Source organism: Hevea brasiliensis, unplaced genomic scaffold, assembly GCF_030052815.1.
Source record: "Hevea brasiliensis isolate MT/VB/25A 57/8 unplaced genomic scaffold, ASM3005281v1 Scaf1, whole genome shotgun sequence".
Classification (NCBI taxonomy): Eukaryota; Viridiplantae; Streptophyta; class Magnoliopsida; order Malpighiales; family Euphorbiaceae; genus Hevea; species Hevea brasiliensis.
The window spans coordinates 11,324,608-11,335,078 of record NW_026614585.1 but is presented as its reverse complement, the minus strand read 5'-3'; the positions used below and the strand labels follow the sequence as shown (position 1 = coordinate 11,335,078).

Below are 10,471 nucleotides of genomic sequence, written 5' to 3'. Positions count from 1 at the left end.
ATTTATTTAAATTTATTTGTCTATTGGAAAACATATCTAATATTTTCTTCATGATATTGAGCTTATGCTCCTCTATTATTAGGGTATTATCTCCTTTAATGGGGTTTTATATAGCATGGATCAATTATTTCTTTTGATTGGAGATTTTGGATTCTCAAATGTGAGTAATGATCTTTCACCGATGGAGTTTTATATTATCGTCTATTTTTTTATTGAAGTTTTGTAGTTTAAACTTTCTGCGTGCTACAAAGATAGTAAGTTCCCTGAACGAGTGTATTGTAAAAGATTTCTTTTATTGTTCAAAAAGAAAAAGAACCTGTTACTAGTCAGAAAGTTATTTTCCTTTGTCAGAATCAATTCTGAATGGAAGTTTTTAATTTTCTATATAATTTTTTTATAAAAAAAATATTCTATACTTATTTATTAATGAATTGTTAAATTTTCTTTTTAAAAAAAAATGTCACAGCGTGTATATATAAATAAAAAAAAAAAAGAAAATCAAGTGAAAAATAAAGAATTTCTAAAAAAAACTTAACCTCTTAGATGAGTCAAGCTCTAGACCACATTTGATGACTATGCTTTGATCTTTGAATGATTTACAAAAAATTTAGGAAAAATATAAATTAATTTTTATTAATTAAACATTAAAATAACTAATCGATTAAGTTTTTTGGGAAAGAAAAATTATTGCTTCAATTTTACTTAAATCAAAAGATGTGAATTAATTAGTCTAATTGGGCCTAAAAGTGGATTTGAGCCTTATCCTCAAATAGGTCCATTTTTCAAATTCTTATCAAGCGTTTGTAGTTCACATTTTTTTATAAAATATTTAACTTTTTAAATTTAAATTTAAAGGAAAGTTTTTATAGCACCAAAGTGTATGGATCCATTTAATCAGAAATTGACATGTAATTTAAAATTATAATGGCTAATTATTAGAAATATTAAAATATTTAAAAATAATAAATAATTTTTACTTAATTATAAAGTATGTATCGAATGCACCTAATAATCTCTCAATTATGGTGGACACTATGGTAGAACTTATTGTATAAATTAATTTATATAAGAAATTTCCTTAGGCTTTGTTTGGAAGAAGTTTTTTATTTTATTGTATATTAATTGAACCGAACAGCACATTTTATACTTGTAGGAATTAATTAATTAAAGGAGCATCAAATATGTAGCCAATGTGAAAATTTTAGTGCTCAGTGATATTGTGGTCTTCAAGGTTGTGGGATGTGGAGTTGGATTCAATTTTATACTCGTAAATCGGCCAAGAAAACGAGAAGCGAATAAAGGAAATCTAAGGGACAGCACCCTGGAGAAGAAACATTTACAACATGCATGAAAATTAATGGGCATCGATCAGGTCATGGGATCTTTGGAAGCTGTACCCTTGATAGTTGAAAGAGAGCATTCATGCAAATGGCCATCAGATTGGGAAGTGCAAGCAATGACTTGGTAATTGTTTGACCGTCAAATATAAGATGCAGTATATATAAAAGGGAAGCACAGGTACTTCTTGTCAGTAACAATTGGATATGGAGAAGCTCGAGAAGAAAACTCTCAAGACGCAGGTGCTTAGCAAATATGGTTCTGATTTAACTAAAATGGCAGAAGAGGTAATCCCATTCATCTCAGATCATTCTATTTGTCTTACTGTTCGTATATATATATGCTATGGCTGGTTTGGCTTTTTCACAGGGTAAGCTGGACCTTCTTATTGGAAGGGAAAAGCAAGTAGAACGAGTCATGCAGATACTTTGCAAAAGAAGAAAAAATAACCCTTGTCTCATTGGTGATCCTGGTGTTGGAAAGACTGTTGTTGTTGAAGGGCTTGCATCAAAGATTGTTAAAGCCACTGTTCCTCTTAAACTTCAGGGAAAGAAAGTAAGCATATCCATCCAACATCATTAATTACAAATCCTGTAGCTCTGCTTCTAAATGTGCCTTTTGAAACTCAGGTGTTTGCTCTAGACATGGGGCGTCTGATTTCCGGTGCCTCGAATCGGGGAGATTTTGAGGAAAGGCTAATGGAGGTGGTGGATGAAGTGAAGGAAGCTGATGGAGCAATAATTCTCTTCATTGATGAATTGCATAGTATTGTAGGAGTTGGTGCAGGTGGTCAAGCTTTAGATGCTGCAAATATATTGAAACCAGCCCTTGCAAGAGGCGAATTGAAGGTAAATCATCCCCATATCAAAGGCATTTTCAAATCTTATGTTCTTGTTTTCATTTGAATAATTTTTTTCTTCGTGCAGTGCATTGGGGCAACTACGCTTCAGGAATACAGAAAGTACATAGAGAAAGATGGAGCATTGAAGAGACGCTTCCAGGCTGTGGATGTTCCCGAGCCCTCCGTTGAGGAAGCAATTGAAATACTAAGAGGGCTATGCCAAAAATATGAAGAACATCATAGTGTCAAATATAAAGACGAGGCTTTAGTTGCTGCTGTTTCATTATCAAAGCAATACATAAGGTCAGTTAATACTTAAAATGCATATTCTTCTTTGCTCGGATGCTAATTGTATGTTTTTGGACGTCTTTCAGTGATGTTTTTCTCCCTGACAAGGCAATAGATCTGATTGATGAAGCTGGTGCAAGGTTTCAACTTCAACAAGTAAAACATGCATCACCTCGAAAGAAATGGGTAGTGACCAAAAGGAACATAGAGCAAGTGGTCTCAATGTGGACTGGCATTCCAGTAGAGAAAGTGACTCTTCAAGAAGCCCACAGGCTTCTTAACATGGAGCAAAAACTTCATGAACACATTATAGGACAGCATGAAGCTGTTCAAGCTGTAAGCAGAGCCATTAAACGAGCTAGAGTTGGTGTAAGAGACCCAAATAAACCAGTTGCTAGCTTCTTATTTACTGGTCCTACAGGGGTAGGCAAAACTGAATTGGCTAAAGCATTAGCCTTGGAATATTTTGGCTCAAAAGAAGCATTGATAAGATTGGACATGAGTGAATATATGGAAAGACATGCCACATCTAGGCTTTTCGGCTCACCTCCAGGATATGTAGGCTATGACGAGGGTGGCCAGCTGACAGAAGCTGTTCGCAGGCGAGCTCACGCTGTGATTCTCTTTGATGAGATTGAGAAGGCTCATGGAGATGTCTTCAATACCTTGCTTCAAGTATTAGATGATGGTATAATGACAGATGGTAAAGGGCATAAGGTAGATTTCAAGAATACTATAATCATTTTAACTTCTAATAAAGGAGGTAGCAGTGTAGCTCTCCAAAGATTACTTGGATTCGAGCAAGTGAAGCAATTAGTAGCTGAGGAGCTAAAGCAGAATTTCAGGCCCGAGTTCTTGAATAGAATAGACGAAGTGGTAGTGTTTCAGCAGCTAACGAAGTCCCAGCTGAAAGAGATTGTTGAGATTATGCTGAAAGAAGTATATAAAAGGCTGATCAAGGCCAAGAACGTAAAGCTTCAGGTGACTGATAGATTGAAGGAGAAGGTGATTGAAGAAGGTGAAAATCCTAGTTATGGAGCTAGGCCATTGAAGAGGGCGATTGTGAGGATTGTGGAAGACAATTTGGCTGATGGGATGTTGAATGGAGCAATAAAAGAAGGCGATTTAGTCTACATGGATATTGATGACTTGGGAAGAGTAATTATGTTCTAGTAGTTCTTAAAGAAAAGCTTAAACAAAACTCTATAGCTTCTTATTTATGCTCAATACTGAGTTTTAATTGAACTTTATCAAATTTTATAAATTAATTTTAAAATTTATTATTCTGACTATATAAATCACATCAGCACAGTTAAATAGGATAAGATAATAAGCTATTTATAATTTTAATTTGGAATGGTATAATTATTCAATATTAAAGAAAAAAATATTAATTTATAATATATATAAAAATATCTTAATTCATATTGAAAATATCTTAATGATTTTCTAATACATATTGAAAATTTTATTTTAACTCATAAAATATAAGTAGTGATAAATAATTCAATATATTTATTTATAAAAAATAATTATATTATAAAATTGTGGCTGCTTGTGGTCTACTTTTTTCACATTCCCAAATTTAGTAGAATTTTATTTATCAATAAATTTTATTAAATTAAATTTGTTATATATATATATAGCTAAATTATTTGCCCCTAAAGGTTAGCATTTTATCTCATATGCAATAGATTTTTATTAAATTTTTTTATTTTTTAATTTAATAATAACTTTTATCTGTTATAGTCTTTTAATTTGAGATAAACTAGTCGTTATTAATTAAAATTTGTAAATAACACTATTATTGCAATCGTATTTATTTAATATTTTGTTATTTATTTTTATTAATTATTAATAATATTATATGTTAAAAAATTCTTTAAATATTAACTTATTAATATAAATTAAAATTTTAATTTTATTATAAATTATATTTCAAAAGTAATTTAAATTAAATTCCAACCATAAGAATTATAAAAGCACAAAAAATCTTATTTTATAAATTTTTATTTAAATTAATTATATTGTACCATATTTTAATTTGAATTTAATTAATGTTATGTAATATGTATTTTATAAAAAAAAAATTGTGTAAATTTTTCTATCATCATTTTCTCCATGTCTTTGAAGTATACCATAAAAATCAAATTTCATCAATAATTAATTCAATAATATTTTTCTATATATTACTTATAATGAAAAAAATATAAAAATCTTCTTTTATAAAGGAAGAGTTATACCATCTCTAATTATATATATATATATATATATATATAAATCCTAAATATATAATTATAAAAAAAATATTATATGGAGAAATTTTATTTTTCAATTTTATAACATTTAAAGATGTTGAATAATTTAACTAGAATTATAAAAACATTTTTAAATTTATATATTATATTAAAAATAATTAAATTTTAATTTTAATTATTAAAAAATTTAATATTTTAAATTATGTGATTAAATTTAATATTTAATTTTATATTTATATATAAATAAAATAATTATATTTTATGATGCACGTGCTTCAAATATTAGTATTAATAAAATGATATTATAATAAGTAAAAAAATTAATTAATAAAAATAGAATTAATAATATTTTCCAAAAAATTTAAATAAATAAAAAGAGTATAACGAAGTATAAATAAAATATCCAAAAAATACTCTATTTAATTCAATACATAAATCCATTCTTAATCGATTAAAATTCATTATAAAATAGTTATACTTATCTCAAATTTCATTAATATTATTCGATTATTATTTAAATATATTTAATTATATTTTAAAAATTAAAAATTATATAAATATTTAAATTCATTTTATTTAAAATATAATATTCAAAATTTACAAATTAATGGTAAACAAAATCAAGCATTATCAAATACCCCCAATCATATATATATATATATATATATATATATATATATATTGCCGAAAATGCCCACCATCAGCCATTAGCCATTAGCCATAAGCAATCCACACTTCCCTCCTCTGACTGTAGATGTGTAAAACAACAGATAGATCTGGTGCTCGAGAGTTATTTTCCACTGAATCTTCTGGCTCTGATACTCTACGAACCCTAGCTACTTCCATCCATTTCCGTTCAAATTTTAGCATTTCGCATTTCAATTCCCTGCAATTTACCCAATTATGTTATACAATTACAATGCACTTTCAAATTTCCATTTCCATTTCTAATATCTTCAAATCCTTCGCATCTTGTCATTCAGTTCCTTGAATCCAATTCTTGCCTTCTCGCTACATGGGCTCAACACAGTCCGTTCAAGTACCCGAAGAAGATGATGAGAGTGAGGAAGAAGACGAAGAAGAAGAAGAAGAAGAAGAAGAAGTAGATGATGATAATGGGGTAGGAACTATAAGGGAAATCGATGGCAACAATTTGGTCAAGAAGGTTCTCGAACAAGAGCCTGAAATGTTACCCTGCCATGCATCAGCATCTCCGCTTTCTCCTCAGCTTTCTTCCCTAGGCACGCCGCGCCTCGGCCCGTCGATTAAGGTGTGGGACCCTTACAATGTCTTGGCCCCGCCTCCGCCGCTTCCTCCTCCTCCTCCTCCAATTTTCTCTCGGAGCTTGTCGTCATCTTCGTCTGGCGGGATTGTTGACGACGATCGCGCCGTCACCGAGGTGTATTTGATTAATCATGGAGAGTGCGAACTTAATTTGAGGCCAGATTTGGTCGGTGGGAGGTGCCATGTGGCGGCTTTGACGCCAAACGGGAAACGTCAGGCTAGGGCTTTAGCTGTGTTCTTGAACTCGCAAGGGGTTAGGTTCAATGCGGTTTATTCCTCGCCTTTGGATCGAGCAAGATCAATGGCCGTTTCCGTTTGTCAGGTAACTTTGAATTTCATTTGTGAAATGATGACTTTCCCCGCATTTTCAAATTGAATCCTTGCTCTGGATTAGCTATCTATTGTTAATTGAGCGAGCGTCTCAGCCATTGTAGATGATACAATATGGTGATAATTTAAGGCAACTAAGTGATCATGCTTTGGCTGGATAGAATGTCCCCTTTGAATTGTATCACCTTTTGCTTATGTGGTTTCTCTAGTCTAATGCAACTTTAACTGATATAGAAATAGTTCCTTCTTAACTTCCTCCCTTTAATCCTGCTCTGTCGAGGATGGAGATTGAAATCTTCACATGTTGACTACAGATTTATGATCACATTGCTTTGTTTAATCTTGTAAATGGGGATTTTAACATAGGAGACAGTCCTAGATGGAAAGTTGCACCTTTGTTTAGTTTGATGAGTTATATATAGAAGTACTTGTAAAAGTGGCAAGCCTTATTATACTGCTTCTTAGTAGAAATATGAACAAATTCATTTGCTGAAATTAGATTACTTGTTTTAGTCTTTTAGATATCTGTCTCCGGTGCCCATTGTAGATCCAATCTCATTATCATTCAGTACGGTTGATAAACCTAGAACTTTTATCACATAACGTGTGTTTATCAAAACAATGGGTGATGACATCTTCTTCCCTCACATCTTCATTGCTACAATTATTGCTCTTCATCCTTATATTTAGTATTATATATGCATGGAATTGGAAAGTTCATGATGAAGGCTGATTAGTCATCGTGTAAATTTTTGTATTATAATTGTTACAATGTTTGGAAGTACTAACTGATTACTTTTCCTTGCTTATTTTTGCCTAGCAAATTTCTTTTGTAAAAATGTTGTAGCGTGTTCATGGGCTTACAGTAGATTCTTTAATTTTCTAGTGAAATAGTTTGACATGGTTAAAAATTCAAGGTTAGAAAAGGAGGGCAGTACCAAGTACAAGCAGTGTGAGTAGTTAAATCAAGAATTGAAATGATTGATTTTAACACTCATAGCCAAGGATACTGAGGAATTTATTCTTCTCCAAGATTAATAATTGTGTTCTTCATGGAGCAAAGATGGATGGACTGTGCATTTATAACTCAGTTCTGTATGATCATTCTGCCATTCTGTTTTGAGAATGATCTAAAGACCACTTTGGCAGCATTTATTTTTTGATGCTGAGATACTTGAGAGAAGGGACCAACATATGGAAAGAAAATAATCACATCTCCAAGATAGGAGGACAAGATATGCAGTACATCATTTTGATATTTTGGATCCTATGTGGTTAAAACTCAAATGGGCTAGTAAAAGAGGTAGATAAGCTTGGAAGTTGAAGATACTGGCATACTGAAAATACCAGAGGAAGGTTAGAAAGAATTTGATTTGGATAGTGAAAGAGTTATGGTGGTCTACGATTTAATTGTAGATATGGTCCCTGCTAACTGAACTGTAAGAAATAAGAACCATTTAAGTTGCTGTCTCCAAATGGTTGACCATCACAAAGTTTAGGAAGTCTCCAAGTAGTTTGGCTTTAAGGCTTGGCTTGCGTGATGAAACTGCTAGTTCTTTTATATATGATATGGACATGATAGATATCAGTTATTCATTGCTGTTAGTTGCTTATGATTGTGAATTTTTGATGATATATGTGCTCATTATTTCCTTTTTGATAGGAGGAGCTTGGATATTACTAGTAATATCTTCTCTGCATCTTTACTTGCATTGTTCAATTGAGCAAATTGTCTGCATATAAAATCATGCAGGAAATAAATTTTGCAGAGGAACAGATTCAGTCGTCAGATGCTCTTTTAGAGATGAGCCTGGGGCATTGGGAGGGATGCCCCTGTTCAGAAATTTATACACCTGAAGTTTTGAGCTTGATTGAATGTTCTCAGCCTGATTTTTGTGCACCATCTGGAGAATCATTAAGGCAAGTGGAATTTAGGATGGTCCAGTTCTTAAATTGGACAATTCTAGGACTGCCTGAAAAGTTGAGATCCGATTTCACATTGCACCATCAAATCAAGAGCCAAAGTTTTTCTCATGATCGAGATCCACCTGCTTTACTGCCACAACATTGGGATATGCTTCATAGGCATCGGCCAGGGCTCTCAAGGAAGAAATCAGGTAGGAGCAGGCTGCAGTATGTGACTACCACAGGCAATCATGAGGGTGAGGATGAGATCTCTCCCAGGGGAGCCAATGACCAAAGCGCACTCCATAATTTAAATGTTAGGAGCTCAATCTCCACATCCTCATGTATTGGTGTTTTCACTCATTCAATTCCTATCAAGTGCCTCCTCACAGGTCTCCTGGGTTGCAGCCCAGTAATGTTACATAAGATCTGCATAGAAGATTCTTCAGTGACAGTATTGCTGCATTCATGGAAAACGGGTTGGCAGATAAAACGTTTGAATGATACTGCACATCTGAGGCTTCTCTAGTTGGAGAATTATGAAAGCTGTTAACTATTGGGTGAAAGCTGGTATTGTGTTCATTTATGGATCATGTTGCAACTCATGATTTCACGTGAAATGATGTTACTTCTACACCTTGCTGCTATGTTGTTGACATATTTATTTACACTTATGGACTTACCAGCTTGAAAGAAAAAGAGGATCAGGTTGGGAGTTGGGTATTTGTATTGGGTAATTCTTTTGATTTGTAGCATTACAAGTGTTTTTATTGTAGAGTGAAAGATAATGCTTTTTCCCCTTTCATGTATCAGCTATCAGGAAGAAAATAAGTTATTTTAGGATGAAGAATTGTGAAATTGTATTTTTGCTGATTCTAACGAGTTGAGCAGAGCTACCTGAGACATGCCTATTATTTCATTTATGATTAGAACAAAACAATTTCACTCACTGAATTAGTTTGTGACGTCTGTTCCTTTTTTTTCCTTTTTTTTTTTTTTTTCACATTTGTTCTTTCTTTAGTTTTCATGATGATCATCTTTGGTTAATCTCAAGTAAAGTTAGAAGCATTGATTTAATTATTTATAAACTGGGTCACAAGGGATAGGGTAAGAGGAGAAGACAGAAACGGGTCCTTTTCTCCTACCATCCAAAAACTTGGCATGTGAAATGACCATACTTTTCCTACAGCATTTGAGGCTCCTCCATTACCCTCTCACAAGCACACAGGAAAGAATCAATTGATAATTGACCTTAAGAATTCCATTGCCATGCAAACAGTAGCACAAGACAAAATTCAAAGAGAAAACGAATGGTTGATGGGTTCTTTTTAAATAAGGCCATAAAGGCTGAGGCTAACAAAGTCAGGGCACAATTAAATCTCCTACTGCTTATCCCGTGATGCGCAACTAATACGTGAATTCCCATCTTTTTCCTTCACCATTTCACTTATAAACTAGCTCTCTCTTCCTCATCATCAGTCATCACAGCTAGAGTTCATTTCCAGCAACATTCATGGCTACCTTCAAAAAGTTCTTTGCTTCTGCTTCTGCCGTTGCTGCAATGTCAGTGGTTATCCTCTTCTCTAATGTGCTTCTTGCTCTTTCTAGTGATCCTATGATTACAGCTTCTCCAGCAGTCTTGCCATATGTAACTGCACCCGATATGTCCTCTTTTTTCCCTGCACCAACTGATCAGTGGCCTCCAAGTTCTGCAGATCCACCAATGCCAGAGGAATTGGCACCTGTGCCCAGCTCAGGTGAGTTTATAGGGAAGAGCTCCTCTAGTTCAGCAAAGCTCAACGGCCACAGTACCGTAGTTGGTATAGGAATTTGTATCATTTTTGTAATTATACTGGTTTCTTTTGTCTAAAAGTATACAATTTGCGCCCAAATTGTGTAAAAGAGTATTGATTCATTAGTGATATGATTAGTGATTGTGTATGATGGCTCTTGAATTCATTAGCCATTGGCATAATTTGAAGGAAAAACCATGGCTCTTGGATTTATTGCAGTAGTTCTTGCAGTTGCCAACTAGCTTTTATAGCACAGTTGATTGTTTTTTTTAATGGAATTACAGCTTTCATTACTAACATAGAGATTTATGAAGGAGAAGAGTGCCAAGATTACAATTACAGATTTTTTTTGCCAGAGTCAAATTAAATTCATTAAGATAAAGAGGCTTAATAGCATAAAGGCTTAAAGTCCAACACAAAGTGGCCCAAAACCT

At 33.1% G+C, this 10,471-nt stretch overlaps 3 protein-coding genes across 3 annotated transcripts; all 3 read left to right on the top strand.

Moving 5' to 3' along the window:
• The first annotated feature begins 1,544 nt into the window (after positions 1 to 1,544).
• On the top strand, positions 1,545 to 3,680 carry LOC110650235 (chaperone protein ClpC2, chloroplastic-like). The gene is made up of 5 exons (XM_021805115.2): positions 1,545 to 1,625; positions 1,708 to 1,893; positions 1,968 to 2,186; positions 2,265 to 2,482; positions 2,554 to 3,680. Exons 1-5 carry the CDS (start codon positions 1,545 to 1,547, stop codon positions 3,638 to 3,640), a joined length of 1,791 nt encoding a protein of 596 aa, XP_021660807.2. The 3' UTR covers positions 3,641 to 3,680.
• Positions 3,681 to 5,435: 1,755 nt separating this feature from the next.
• LOC110650232 (uncharacterized) lies at positions 5,436 to 9,193 on the top strand. Its single transcript, XM_058141332.1, has 2 exons — positions 5,436 to 6,331; positions 8,093 to 9,193. Exons 1-2 carry the CDS (start codon positions 5,741 to 5,743, stop codon positions 8,771 to 8,773), a joined length of 1,272 nt encoding a protein of 423 aa, XP_057997315.1. The 5' UTR covers positions 5,436 to 5,740; the 3' UTR covers positions 8,774 to 9,193.
• Positions 9,194 to 9,530: 337 nt separating this feature from the next.
• Positions 9,531 to 10,255, top strand: LOC110650233 (uncharacterized). The gene has a single exon (XM_058141339.1). The coding sequence runs from the start codon at positions 9,758 to 9,760 to the stop codon at positions 10,112 to 10,114; it is 357 nt and encodes a 118-aa protein (XP_057997322.1). The 5' UTR covers positions 9,531 to 9,757; the 3' UTR covers positions 10,115 to 10,255.
• Positions 10,256 to 10,471: the final 216 nt, after the last annotated feature.

Excerpts from the sequence above, each read along its gene's own strand:
- LOC110650235 (XM_021805115.2), top strand. The coding sequence starts at position 1,545 with ATGGAGAAGCTCGAGAAGAAAACTCTCAAGACGCAGGTGCTTAGCAAA. Across the intron at positions 1,894-1,967 it reads TTAAACTTCAGGGAAAGAAA|GTGTTTGCTCTAGACATGGG; the intron begins GTAAGCATATCC and ends TTTGAAACTCAG. Across the intron at positions 2,187-2,264 it reads TTGCAAGAGGCGAATTGAAG|TGCATTGGGGCAACTACGCT; the intron begins GTAAATCATCCC and ends TTCTTCGTGCAG.
- LOC110650232 (XM_058141332.1), top strand. The coding sequence starts at position 5,741 with ATGGGCTCAACACAGTCCGTTCAAGTACCCGAAGAAGATGATGAGAGT. Across the intron at positions 6,332-8,092 it reads TGGCCGTTTCCGTTTGTCAG|GAAATAAATTTTGCAGAGGA; the intron begins GTAACTTTGAAT and ends AAAATCATGCAG.
- LOC110650233 (XM_058141339.1), top strand. The coding sequence starts at position 9,758 with ATGGCTACCTTCAAAAAGTTCTTTGCTTCTGCTTCTGCCGTTGCTGCA.